At 45.7% G+C, this 14,600-nt stretch overlaps 1 protein-coding gene across 1 annotated transcript; it reads left to right on the top strand.

The window, feature by feature from the left end:
- The first annotated feature begins 1,550 nt into the window (after positions 1 to 1,550).
- Positions 1,551 to 13,783, top strand: Fbxo43 (F-box protein 43). Its single transcript, XM_052747400.1, has 4 exons — positions 1,551 to 2,999; positions 6,405 to 6,507; positions 13,043 to 13,246; positions 13,340 to 13,783. The coding sequence occupies exons 1-4, from the start codon at positions 1,558 to 1,560 to the stop codon at positions 13,586 to 13,588; spliced, it is 1,998 nt and encodes a 665-aa protein (XP_052603360.1). The 5' UTR covers positions 1,551 to 1,557; the 3' UTR covers positions 13,589 to 13,783.
- Positions 13,784 to 14,600: the final 817 nt, after the last annotated feature.

Below are 14,600 nucleotides of genomic sequence, written 5' to 3'. Positions count from 1 at the left end.
GGAAAGATGAGAACGACAACAGCAGACAAAGCCTGTGGTTTTTCGGGGAGAGGGAGCATATCTGGGCTCCCATCTATCCCCAACGGTTTCGGCTTCATTTCCCAAATCCTAGGCTGCTGAGACACCTAGTGGTGAAGTAGGAGAACAGGTACATTTTAGAAGGCCGCTGGCCACGTGGAATAAAAAACAAGCTTTGATCCAACTTCAACAAATTGCTTGAATTTAATATTTTTTTTTCAGGAGAAAATGATTTATGAGATGAAACATTATTCCTTAATATTTGGGAGACAAAAATTTTTGAAAGTATAATGCAATTTGTTGAAAGCAAAGTTTAATCATCTTGACCTTCTGGGCATCAGGGGTCAAAACTGTCAAAAAGAGTAAAGGTTGAAAATTACTTTGCTCTGCAAAAATGATCTTCTATGGGGTTGGGGATTTAGCTCAGGTGGTAGAGCGCTTGCCTAGCAAGCACAAGGCCCTGGGTTTGATCCTCAAGGCTCTGGAAAATTAAAAAACAAAACAAAACAAAAAAAATGATCTTCTAGTATTGTGTTTACCGTAGTAGCTTCTGTAATATTCGTTTTTTCTCATATATCTAACTTATGTAACATAGATCACCAAATCCACATGGTGTAAAGAATGGACCCCCACAAGTTCTTGTCTACTTCCACAATGTGCTATGACATCACACATACACAAATGTGCATCACACACACCCACAAATAAATGGAAAGAAAAAACAGTGATTTTTAATTTTTTGTTTTATTTTTAATCATGTGTGTCTATATATGTGCATGAGTATGGGGCCCACAGAGACCAAAGGAGGGCAGCTGGAACCAGGGGCTGACAGCTGCCTAATGTGGGTGCTGGGAACTGAACCCGGGTCCTTTTCAAGAGCAGTATGAGTTCTTGACCTCTGAGCTGTAGCTCCATTCTCCCACAGTGATTTTTAAGTGGCTCCAGAACTTTGAAAGAAATAACTACCTGGACACAAAGAAGTTAGAATACTAAAACTAGATGTACATTCTTCAGTTCAAAACTATACAGTAACAAAATAATCTGAAAATAAGCTGTTACGTTTTTGTTAAGAATATTCCAAGAGCCGGGTGATGGTGGCACATGCCTTTAATCCCAGTGCTCAGGAGGCAGAGGCAGGCAGATGCCTATGAGTTTGAGGCCAGGCTGGTCTCCAAAGCGAGTTCCAGGACAGCCAGAGCTGTTACACAGAAAAAGCTTGTCCCAGGGAAAACAAAACAAAACAAAACAAAAACAAACAAGAATATTTCAATAAAATATTTGTACACAGTGCTTCGCCTGCAGTTGTCACATAATCAGAATATTTACATTCTGGTTTTATAGAAGGTGTTGTTTAAGTAGGAAATATGTGACAGTATATTATGAGGATTTACTTTTTAAGTAACTTCTGAAAAAATCGTTTTATAATTTCCCATTCTCTGTATTTAATGCAAATAATATATTTTGGTGTAAGCTGCTTGGCTCCTCATTGCAAAAGAAGGATAAACTTGTTTTTACTTTGTTAAAACAGAGAGCTCGAAGATGTCCCAAAGGTACTCAGCCAGCCAGGGAGCAGGGAGCAAAGAAGACTCCCCTACTGCCATTGCCAAGTGGTCCAGCCTCAGAGATTTTTGTTGCACATCTTCCTTCCAACATAGGGGCCATCGTGAGCTCTCGGGAACTTGCAGCTTCATGAAGAAGGAAAAAGACCCAGTGTTAACCCATGAGCATCTTGAAACGCCAAGGCGAGGCTCAGCCAATCCTGCAGCATCTCCCAGTCAAAGAAAGAAATCTGTGTTCCCAAGGAAGGAGCAGGGTGGAAGCCCAGAACTCTGTGAGACTCCTAAAGTCAAAAGAAGAACAAGCTCATTACGCAGGCGGCTCGACTTATCTTTCACTTTTCTGAAGGGGGATTCTGATCCACAAAGCAGTTCTCTGGAAAGCAGTGGAAGCCGCGTTCTTAGCCTAGAAAAGCATATCCCAGACAGCACTTCAGGTTTCCCAAAGCAGGACAACTTCAGCCCATTAGTTACCAGCTCAATAAAAACAGAGGATGTGACTTCTAGCAGTCAGAACTCAAGGTTAAGTTTTTCTCAGCACAAGACTTCCACAATTGATGATTCCACAGGGGAGTGCGGCTTATTCGAAGTAGAGTGCCTGTCTCCAATTCAAGGCAATGATTTTACAGGTTCTATCACACACGACTTTAGTGACAGCACTTTAAGTGTTAGTGATGAGAACACATGTCCTGAACTTCTGGGCTCCTCTGGTAGTCAGACAACCTACGGAGCAGATGTAACCACATCTGTAACTCCAGTAAGTAGTCTCATATCAAAAATTAGATTTAAAGGGGGCCAAACGCTTTCTTCTACAGCAGAAGTGAGAGACAGTGTCTCCACCCCTGAAGACAGTGGTTTTAGCTCCCTTAGCTGGGATAAGTCGGAAGATTCCCTTTCTGACCAAGAGGGCTCTTTGCAAGAACTGTTTCAGAAACGCAAGGGAACTCCCAGAGTGGGGAACCTCGTAAAAAAGCCAAAGCATCTTGGAAGGCTGAGAAGGCTGTCTACTCTGCGGGAGCAAGGCTCCCAGTCAGAGACGGAAGATGAAAAGCAGGTGGCTCCTCCCAACTCTGAAACGCGAGTGGGCGCAGCTTCTGGCATCTTGGAGGGTCAGGGAGGCTCCAATGAGAAGATCGTGGATTCGGCTTTAAGCTTTAAGAAGTTATCAAATACGCCAGCCTTGCAGTTAGTGCATGAGCTCTTTATGAAAAGCAAAAGGAAGCGATCCCAGCAGGAGGATGACCAGGAGTTCTTTGAGGAAAGGGATGATGGGAAAATAGACAGACTGCAGCGTGTTCTGGCCGGACTGATTGGCAAGAAGATGGGCATAGAACATCTGGATATCTTGACAGAATTACAGTACAGAAATTTGAAGCATATTTTAGCTATGGTTTTAGATTCCTTGACTTCGGAGAGTTTATACAGGTAAGAAATAAAAACTGCTCATGAAAGAAAACTTTCATCGCCTTTTAAATTGGTGTTTGCTTTGTTGTTTTTTCTGTCTTTGGTTGTATTACACTACATCCGAGGTTGGTTAAATGACCTCCTGAGTAGAGATTGCTAAGTAATTCCTTCTGTTTAAAAGCAAAATAATGGTGCAGGCCTGTAATCCCAGATACTTGAGAGTCCTGGGCAGAAGGATTGCTCAGGTTCAAGGTCAAGACAAGAAAAATCAAGATGATGTTTTTGGTGGTGGTGGGCTGTGTGGGAGCCAGAAGTCAACCCATATTCTTCAGTCTTTCTAACTGCTCTCCACTATACCTTTTGAGACAAGGTCTCTTACTGAATGTGGAGCTCACCAATTAGGCTGGCCAAGCTCCCAGGATCCTCCTGGCTCCACCTTCCCACACTGGGATTACAAGTGTGTGCTGGGCCTTTTATGTTGATGACCCAAACGCAGGTCTTTTCGCTTACGCAGTAAGTACTTTGCTAACTGAGAGGTCTCTCCAGTGCCTCCTACCCTCCCACTCTGTGTGTGCGCGCGCGCGTGTGTGTGTGTGTGTGTGTGTGTGTGCGTGTGTGCGTGAAAGAGAGAGTCAGAGACAGACAGACAGACAGACAGACAGGGTCTCTTGTATCCCAGGCTAGCCTTATACTCACTATGTAGTTGAGGATGACCTTGAACTCCTGATCCTCTTGCCTCCACCATTCGGGTTCTGGTGTTACAAGGTGTGTGCCACCATGCCCAATTTATTCCACAGATTTTTAAACGTTTTATTTAAAAATTCACATCCCATTGTCAGCTACAAATTGTTTTAAAGCTATAATACTTGACCAGAAATAAGAGAAATAATTATGGTAACTGAGAAACTATCACAAATAATGGATATTATTATTTAGTCCAAACGCTAGAATCTGAGAAAAATAGCTCGCTTTCATTTTAGGGTTTGGTCCTCAGAGGCCTTGTTTCCTCTGTTGTTAACACAGCAGAGAGAGGTAGTTGTGTCTGAGAGATTCGAATCTGAGGAACTTGTGTCCACAGATACTGTACTAGGTTTCGTGGTTACGGAGGGGCTTGCAGAGATTTGGGGATGGAGGGTGGGATCAGATGACAATGACCACAAACAAGACTGCATTGCAGGGCCGTCACAAGGCAGGACACTCAGATGTCACGCCAGCGAGAAGAAGCCATGTGGCACAGGAGGCCAGGGGCCATGCAGTAGTCAGTGACCCTCTTTAAAAAGATTGTAATTATTTGCATGTGGGGATCAGAGGACCATTTACATCAGTTCCCCCTCTACCGTGTGGGTCCTCAGGCCTGGTGACACCTCCTGCCTCATGGGAAGGTATCTTGTGTGGATTATGTCCTTGCTATTTTTATGGCTGCTGCTCCCCAAACCCGTCTTTGCTTTTCTCCCACACGTTTATTTCAGGCTATTGTAGAAAGTTACACATTTTGTTGCTAGAAGTCTTCTGAGGTATCTTGTCTGCCTGTGTCATTTGCAGATGAAAAAACATCCCTAGATAAGTTAAATCACCTGCAGCAGTCCAGAAATAGATGGAGGTCTACCCCCCGGGCTCCAACATCTTCCTGAAAACTCTTAATGTTCTGCCCCCTTTCAGAGTATATTTGGTAAAGCACATGTTGGTGTAACCCAGATGGATAACATATGCACATGTGTGTGCATCTGTGTGTGCATTTCAAAGGTGTTCAAATGGTAAGTTGTCTAAAAAATTACCATGGCTGAATACAGGAATGTTGTTTTTAAACGTTGAAGTATTTCAGAACAGGAAAGTCAGAGCTCTGGGCGACAGTTAGGTGGCTGCTTACATGAGCCACTGGTACTGGCCGTACATCAGTGACTTCCGCCCCCTGTAGAGTATTTGTAGCAAAGAATGTGTGTTTATGATCTTAATGGTACTCTTTTTGATAACATGAGGGATGAAGATGAGATAGTTATGGAGAAGTGTGTGTGTGTGTGCGCGCGCACGTGCGCGCGTGCCCACGCGCCCACGCTAGTGCATGCCATGGCACTCATGGAGGTCAGAGGACAACTTTGTGGAATCAGTTCTCTACTTCACTTTTATGTGTGATGAGACTCAGGTTGTCACGTTGGCATGACCCCTGGCCCCGGGTGACTTTCTGCCCACCTCTAGTGTGAGGTAAAGCATGTAGATTGACTTAGAGAGGTGATGCCAAGGCAACACCTCTGCATCACCAAGGCAACATCAATCAGTGTTGATAACTGGAACGTTGCCTGGGCCCTCAGGGTGAGCACCTTCTTTCCTAGTCTTCTGCTCTCTTTCCGTGATTGGCTAAATTAAAACACGAAAGAAAGACTAACGGTTCTTTTCACTACGTAGCTGTTGAGAGCTAAAGAGGCTGAAGCTGGGCTCTAGCTGCCGCCGCCGTGAGCTTTGTGAATAAAATAGACACTATTGGCAACAGGACTCTCTTCAGCATTAGACACAGGACCCTATATGATTAAATATGGCGCTACCCCCAATGGGGTCTATTATTTGTCACTTATGCTTCTGATGAAGGGCTATTCCTATGTCCATTTGACCAAAAGTGGCAGATTTGCTAGGCACAGGAGAATAGGAGAAATCAACTTAGCTTCTCATACTAGATGATAATCATTTGCTGCGTGTTGTGTTCCAAATTTATATCAAATATCACATGATCCTAACAGGCCAGCGACCCTGAACTGGTGTGTGTATCCCAGCCTGGCCCTGAACTGGTGTGTGTATCCCAGCCTGGCCCTGAACTGGTGTGTGTATCCCAGCCTGGCCCTGAACTGGTGTGTGTATATATCCCAGCCTGGCCCTGAACTGGTGCGTGTATCCCAGCCTGGCCCTGAACTGGTGTGTGTATCCCAGCTTGGCCCTGCATTCATGGCAGTCAGTCCTGCCTCATCTTCCCAAGTGCTTGGATTAGAGCTATAAACCACCATCCACGGCTTACGTTGGTTTACAGGGCCGGCAGTGTGATCAGCAGGTAAGATCACTTACCACCAATCCTGATGGTCTGAGTTCAATTCCTGGGACCCACATGCTGGAAAAGAGAACTGAATTTCACTAGTTGTCCTCTGACCAGGCATGTATGTGCCCTTAATATATACAAAAATACAGTTTTTAAAAAATTAAATGAGCATAAATGGAAGAGTGATCTATCAAGATAATGCCACTATGTGCTTAGTATTTTAATAGGAATTCTTTCATATGGTAACTCAATCTGAAACAGTGAGTTGATCAAATCATATTATTATGTAATTTCAAGCTTAAATTTCCTGTTCAAGAGCTTTAAAATTATGTTTATTATTGGTTATCTTATAAGAAAAGTTCAACCTTTGGAGAGCACACAGTAACAGACTGACTTGTCTATTGTAGTGCTTGGAATGTCAGCAGAAACTGGCGTGAAATTGTGGCTCAGGACAAAAAGGCAAACGAGAGGAGGAAGCTCTATATCATACAGCTGAAAGCAAACACTCAGGTAATGTGCAGGACACTTCCCAGAAGTGGCTTGCAGCTAGTGACGCCACATCTCTGAGCTCCAAGCTTGGTCTTTCTCTTATCTGCCAGTCTTTTCCATGTAGCAAACATTCCCTTAGAAGTTCTACTTTTTCTAAACTCTTTCCACCTAGTCCATAAGTACAGTGGAGAACCAAGCTGTTTACATGGTGGACTTGTTGACAGTGTTCAAATACCAATGACTTTCTAGAGCCTCTTCATAGTTAGATGCCCTTGTAGCATTTAAGAACCCAGTGTTTTAAGCACACATTGCATGCCAGCCTTTGTACAAGTTGCTCAGATCACTATGATGGACGTCTCTGATGTCTCTGACATGGCCCCTGCTGCTTGGGGGTCATGTGCTGGGATGGCACAGCTGGACAAGAGACTGTAGCACAGGTGTGTCTAGAGAGTCTCAAGTTCTACTTGACATTTCAAAGGACTGTTGAACAGGTCCTTGGGAATCAAAAGGAGACCTTGCTGAGACCTGGGCCAGGAGTTGCAGGTCAGTGAGGCAGGCAAGGCAGGGGAGCAGTGGCTCAGGAGGGTGCCCTTGGCAGGTCGAGGGGTGGCATAGCTTGTCCTCCTTTGAGAATTTGAGTCTTACAGAAACTGACAAATTCATCACAGAGACACGGCTTTGTGTCACGGACAGTGGGAACACCATAATAACTGGGATGGAACATGATCTAAACAAGTAAGACCATCTAAGTGCACATTTGTGGATTTCTCTTCCTGTGAGATACTGGGGACTAATGTCAAGTAAAACTCTGAGGAAAAGTTTTACCTTGTTACTGTGAGGCAGCATTGGGGCGTGTTCTCAGTGTCTGGCCGCTGACAGCTGTGGCACCTGACCCTGGGGCCACCAAACAGTGAAGCCATTGACATTATAACCACTTCCTTCATGTGTGTTTTTTAAAGTGTGTGCGTGCCTGAGCGTGCATGCACACTCGCATTGGCAAGCATGTTCTCCTGGGCCACAGCACACACGTGGAGGTCACCGCACAAGAGTTGGTTCTCTCCTTCCCCCTTGTGGGTCTTGGGGAGGTCAGAAGATAAGAGAGCTCAAACTCAGGTTGGCAGCCTTGGTGACAAGCACCTTAACATGCTGAGCCATCTTACCAGGCCCCACATAATGTTTTTAAAGACTATTGTCCTATGTATGAGGGACAAGCTTTAAAAAATAGTTTCAAATAGTTGGGTGGTGGTGGCACATGCCTTTAATCCAAACACTTGAGAGATAGAGGCAGGCGGATCTCCAAGTTCAAGGCCAGCCTGGTCTATACAGAGAAACCCTGTCCCCAAAAAACAAAAACAAACAAACAAATAAAATGAAGAGAAAGAAGAGGAGGAAGGAGGAGGAAGAAGAGGAGGGGGAGAAGAGACAACCTTGGAGGAGTGAGGTTGGAGGCGGTGAGGTTGGAGGAGTGAGGTTGGAGGAGTGAGGTTGGAGGAGTGAGGTTGGAGGAGTGAGGTTGGAGGAGTGAGGCTGGAGGAGGTGAGGCTGGAGGAGTGAGGTTGGAGGAGGTGAGGTTGGAGGAGGTGAGGTTGGAGGAGGTGAGGCTGGAGGAGGTGAGGCTGGAGGAGGTGAGGCTGGAGGAGGTGAGGCTGGAGGAGGTGAGGTTGGAGGAGTGAGGTTGGAGGAGGTGAGGTTGGAGGAGGTGAGGTTGGAGGAGTGAGGTTGGAGGAGGTGAGGTTGGAGGAGGTGAGGCTGGAGGAGGTGAGGCTGGAGGAGGTGAGGCTGGAGGAGGTGAGGTTGGAGGAGGTGAGGTTGGAGGAGTGAGGTTGGAGGAGGTGAGGTTGGAGGAGGTGAGGTTGGAGGAGGTGAGGTTGGAGGAGGTGAGGCTGGAGGAGGTGAGGCTGGAGGAGGTGAGGCTGGAGGAGGTGAGGCTGGAGGAGTGAGGTTGGAGGAGGTGAGGTTGGAGGAGGTGAGGCTGGAGGAGGTGAGGTTGGAGGAGGTGAGGTTGGAGGAGGTGAGGTTGGAGGAGTGAGGTTGGAGGAGGTGAGGTTGGAGGAGGTGAGGTTGGAGGAGGTGAGGTTGGAGGAGTGAGGTTGGAGGAGGTGAGGTTGGAGGAGGTGAGGTTGGAGGAGGTGAGGTTGGAGGAGTGAGGTTGGAGGAGGTGAGGTTGGAGGAGGTGAGGTTGGAGGAGTGAGGTTGGAGGAGGTGAGGTTGGAGGAGGTGAGGTTGGAGGAGGTGAGGTTGGAGGAGGTGAGGTGGAGTAGCAGGTAAAGGCACTGCTGACTAACCCAACAACGGGATCTTGAACTCTCTCAGGTTGTCTTATGCTTCTCCATGCGGTGGCGCATGCGTGACCCTCCCACATGTAAAGAGATGTCAGTAAAGAACGATGCACCCTCCTCCTCCTCGAGTCTCACTGTGTAGCTGAAGCTGGCACTGATCTCTGTCCCCCAGAACTGTCGCTCCCGGCTTCCGGTCTGGCTCCTCAAAGGCTGCGTTTTCCCGATACACGTCCTTGTACGCGTTTGCTATCAGAGCTCCTTCCAATCACAACAAGCTTTCACAGTAAAATGGATTATAGGTTTATACCAAAGCTTCTCACTCTCCTCTGGCACTGTCGGGCTTGCTTCTGTAGACAGTGTCTGACGCTGTATTCCAGAACTCACAGTGTAACCCCAGATGGCCTCGAACTCGTGGTGGTCCTCCTCCTGCCTCGCCTTCCTGAGTTCTGGGATTACAGGTTTGTATGAGACTGCACACCAGACTCCTGGTCTCTGCTTCTATTTCTTGTATTTCTAGGTAATGTACTTGGAATGCTAGTTATTTATTTATTTTTATTTTTTGAGACAGTATTTAGTATTTCTCTGTGTAGCCCTGGCTGTTCAGGAACTCACTTTGTAGACCACGCTGGCCTTGAACTCAAGATTCACCTGCCTCTGCCTCCCAGGTGCTGGGATTAAAAGTGTATGTCACCATGCCCAGCCGAACTTTGTTATTTTATCTGGAAGGGATTCAGTTGGTTTTCCAGCCACTCAGCACTAGTACCTCGCCCTACCACTCTCCTCTCTGGATCACTGTCTTACGGCCATAATTACATCACCAGTCATGGGTGAGTCAGACTCAGGTGTGAAGAGAGGCTATATCAAGAGGATTATGACATGTACGCTATTGTTAAACGTTTGTGCTTTGTTTTTTGAGGGGGGGGGGTCTCACTGTGAAAGCCTGGAACTCTGTATGTAGACAAGGCCAACCTTAAGCTTGTGGCAATCCTCCTGCCTCTGCCTCTTGAATGCTGGGACTACAGGTGTATACCACCATGTCCTGCTTAGTATGTTTGTGTGTGCACGTGCCTCTGTATGTGTGTGTGTGTGTGTGCATGTATGCATGTGTACGTATGTGTGTGTGCCCATGTGGAGGCCAGAAGCCAATGTCAGGTGTGTTCCTTTTGTTCCCTACCTTACTTCTGTGGCAGACCATCTCTCATGAACTGGAGCTCAGCAGCTTGGCTAAGCTGGGCTGGTCCCTGTGCTCCAGGGACCTGCTTGTCTCTGCCTGCCCAGGACTGGAGTTGCAGGCACGGACCACTTTGGCCAGCTTCTCCCTGAGGGCCGGGGATCCAAACTCAGCTCCTTACACTTGCAAAAGCCCTTTCCTCACTGAACCAGCTCCCCAGACTGTAAACAGGGTTTCATGGAACTCAGACTGGCTTTGAACTCACTTTGTCCCTAAGGCTGGCCTTGAACTCCTTGGGCCCTCCTGCTTCTGTCCCTCCAGTGCTGGGATCACTGCACATGCTGTCACACCCAGCACACCATTCTACATGTCTTCCTGTGGAACTTCCTCCCAGGATGAATTATTGCTGCCTCTCTGTGTGTCTCTCTCTGCGTGCTCTGTCCATCTATTTCCCCCAACCTCTCTCTCTCTGTGTGTGTGTGTGTGTGTGTGTGTGTGTGTGTGTGTGTGTGTGTGTGTCTGTCCCCTCTCAGTGTTTCTCTCTACAGATTCTGGATTAATCTTCTCTTGAAGTCTCCTCTATGTGAATTCCAACACAGTCTACGTTCCTCCTTTTCCCCAGAGGTCCCCTTCCCAGAGCCCCATGCCCTCCTAGTCCACATGAACCCATGCACTTATGTCTGGCCTGTCTTTATTTTATTTTATTTTTTTAGATTTATTTATTTATTACGTACACAGAAGAGGGCGCCAGATCTCATTACAGATGGTTGTGAGCCACCATGTGGTTGCTGGGAATTGAACTCAGGACCTCTGGGAGAACAGTCAGTGCTCTTAACCTCTGAGCCATCTCTCCAGCCCCTGGCCTGTCTTATATCACTCGCCCAAACAGAAACATTTCAAAACAGTTGTCTAGCGAATTTCCTCAGATTGCACAGTGTCTCCGAAAGGTACTGGGCTGAGTGCATTCACCAGGAGCTGAGCCTCATCTCTCCTCCATCTTTAGACCCGTGTGCATGCCCGCCCGCCCGCTGGAGCTGCTTGTTCCTTTCCCCAACAGTCCTCATGTGTTCTCCACTGCTCTCATACATGTGGGATGAACAGCAATTAGACGACTCCATTTTCACAGTTAAGTATTTTTAGTAATCCAGCACTCAGGTGGCAGAGGTGGGTGAGTCTGGATTCGAGGCTGGCAGGACTACAGGAGAGAGAACTGTGTTTTGTAGAATGTTAGCAGGCGTGAACACACGCGTCTGTGGACTGCTTTGTCTCCTAGACATTAAAACCAAACCCAGAAAAACTGTCACCAATTGGACATTCCATAAGTACTCACTAAATGAATGACTGTTTCTTCTCGATTTGCTTCAGCTGACACCTTGACTCATTCAATTGACACTCGTGAGTTGCGTCAGGACCCAGCAGGTGTTCTTTTAGTGAGCTCTTGATTGGGCACTGTGGCCCACACTACAAATGGTAGAACTGTCATAAAAGACAGTCCTCCGACACATTCAACACGTGCAACTGCGTTCACACTCTAACTGAAGGCCAGCATTGGCTCATTCCAGGGATTTGAAAACTGTAACCACTTTGCTTCTCAGGACCCACCAACTGCACCCCTGTCTTAGTCTACTATAATTTCTCATGTTTCATTTTCCTGCTGGGGCCAAGTACAGCTCAGGAGACTCCCGAGAGAAGTACAATTACAGTTGAATTGTGAAGAAACTCATCTAGTGTGTTCATCCTGATAGTTGGCTCACCTTGCCTGTTTTTTTTTTTTTTTTTTTTTTTGGTTTTCCGAGACAGGGTTTCTCTGTGTAGCTTTGCGCCTTTCCTGGTACTCGCTTTGGAGACCAGGCTGGCCTCGAACTCACAGAGATCCGCCTGCCTCTGCCTCCCGAGTGCTGGGATTAAAGGCGTGCGCCACCACCGCCCGGCCACCTTGCCTGTTTTTTAGAGAGACATTCCCCCCATTACAACCTTAACAAAGTATAAGACTGTACAGATCACTTATTGAAAATGCTTTTCTAATTATTTTTTCCAATTTTATTGAGGTATCTAATTGAAAAAAGGACCTTGTATAATTTTAAGGTGTACAAGCCAATTAACAAGTTTTTGACAGAACATTTGAATAATGTGGGAATCTAGTTCAGATGAGAAATGCTTTTGCTCCTTTAAAAATATCAAGGCTATATAAAACAACCATAACAATGAATCAGAACCAGATCTTGGCAGACCAGCCAAAGACCCTGGGTTATATGACCTCAGCAGTCCTTTGTCTGTCCAACATGTGCTTAAGGTAAGAACTGCAGATTCCACGGCAGACTTTGAAAAGATTGGCCCCTCCCCAACTCTCCTCTTTTTAGACATTGGCTCTAAAATGGATTGCAAGCTGTGGTTTGTAGCCCAAGTCCTTTCTGTCCCCTGTGTTCTCAAAGTAAGTTTGATTGGACAGCTCTTCTCTTTGGTATTTCTGCTGTCGAGCCCAGAGCTGAGCAGCTGTGGCTACATGGTCTGCAGTCTAATGTGTGCTAGTTTATACCTCCTGACTCCATAGAGGAGAAGTTTGCCGATAATAAATAAACGACTTAAATGGAAAAGTAATGATCATATCCACAGAAAACCAGGTTGAGAGAGAGAGAGAGAGAGAGAGAGAGAGAGAGAGAGAGAGAGAGAGAGAGAGAGATCATGACCACCCACCCGTGCCAAGGCTTGAGCATGGAGGTCAGGACAACTTTGAGGAGTTGGTTCTGGCCATCCACCTTGTTGGTACAGGATCTCTCTTGTTTAGGCTGCTGTGCTATAGACTCCCAGGCAATTCTCCTGCCTCCACATCCCATCTCACTCGTAGGCGTGCATGACCACATCAGGCTCTCATGGCTAATGCACTTCCCTGCAGATCTATCTCCAAACTTGTTTTCTTTGACTTAAAAGTTAGATGGGAAAAGATTGCCTGCCCCCAGCTCCCGCACTCCTAAAGGAGGACTAATCCAGGGGAAGAGCCTGGTCGTACAAACCACTCCCAACATTGAAATCCAGCCCAGGTAGAACGCTGTCTTGGCTTGGGAAGTTTCTGATTTTTCAGTATCACTTCTTCCTGTCTTTACTACAGGGGGCTGTGTTACATGTTCAGGATGCTGCCACTCGGCTCCAGCTTCTAAGTCGCTCAGCCTTAAGGTCAGTGCAGGCACAGGCGCAGGCACCCACTTCTCAGAACGAGCCAACACCAACTCTGTCCCCTTGGGGAGATGTTTTGACGCCCGTAGCAAGTTCTTCCTTCACCCACCTAAGGAGTAAACAGGAACAGTACGTAAAGGTGAGTGTGGATCATAAGTTATCGGAATTATAGTGTGGCATAAAGTGATGTCGGAGTTGCACTGGAAGACTGAGTGTCCTGCTTCCACTGCAGGTTGCCAGGACTCTTTTCAGTGACGAAGCGTTAAAACCTTGCCCAAGGTGCCAGTCCCCTGCTAAGTACCAGCCGTATAGGAAGAGGGGGCTGTGCAGTCGTCTGGCCTGCGGCTTTGACTTTTGTGTGCTTTGTTTGTGTGCCTACCATGAGTCTGAAGAGTGTGTGAGGGGGTCGGCAAAGCCACGGAGCAGTGGAGATGCTCTTCCAGGGAGTGCCCAGAGCAAGCGGAATTTAAGACGGCTCTAAAGAGACTAAGGAACCCCCCCTGCTGGCTGGCCGTGTTCTGTCTGACTTAAAATTATGGCTGTTTTGAACACATGCAAATCTTCCCATTGATGACAGATGATGATTTATTTCCTGTTTTGTATATGTTATAATGCATACCATTGTATATTTTCTTTAAAGTGATTAGTTTTGAGAGAATTTTATTTTACTATGTCATATTCCCACTTTGAATAACTTAATATTTTAAATAAAGAATTTTCAGGGTTGTTACATATGTGTGTTTTACTGCTTCATGTAACTTTTAAATTTGTGCATTTCATAACTATGTGTTGAAATGTTCTTCTATTGTTTTTTTAAATAATTTCCCAAATAATTTGAAAAATTTTAACTTTAGACCAGTGCACTTACAGGTTTAGAAAATGAGCTGATGGCTGAAATTAAATATAAATAAAATGTTTTTAGAAGTTCCATCAAATGTAATCCATAATTTCAATCTTTCTCTTACTTGCTATTTTAGTAGACTTTTGGCTCAGTAAAATTTACTTAATACTAATAATTTAAATGTCAATTATGGAGACTCTGTAGTTACTCATACAGAATTTTATTAACAAACTCCTATAAGTCACACATTTATAATTAAATACTTAAAAATTTTGGAATTATAGCCACAGATTCTAATATTCTGAAAAATCTGGACTGGGTGGAAAAGACAGGTTTTGAATAGGAAAATGTATGAAGTCATTGATAATGGATGCTATAATTTGTGTATGTAATGTACCTTTTTCCAAGAATAATTTCAGTGGCAAAAAGAGATAAGTTTTATTTGAAAAATTAGTATAAAAAGGGACATTTTTTGTTTGTTATTTCGAGATAGGGTCTCACTGTGTAGCTCTGGCTGTCCTAGAACTCACTATGTAGACCAGGCTGGCCTCGAACTCACAGAGATCCGAGTGCCTCTGCCTCCCGAGTGCTGGGTTTAAAGACACCTGGCCACAAGAGGAGAACTTTTTTAAAAAATAATTTTATTTATTTT

Source organism: Peromyscus californicus, unplaced genomic scaffold (assembly GCF_007827085.1).
Source record: "Peromyscus californicus insignis strain IS unplaced genomic scaffold, ASM782708v3 Scaffold_20__1_contigs__length_68692818, whole genome shotgun sequence".
In the NCBI taxonomy this organism is placed as follows: domain Eukaryota; kingdom Metazoa; phylum Chordata; class Mammalia; order Rodentia; family Cricetidae; genus Peromyscus; species Peromyscus californicus.
The sequence above is the reverse complement of the archived record's forward strand: the minus strand, read 5'-3'. Positions and strand labels throughout refer to the sequence as shown.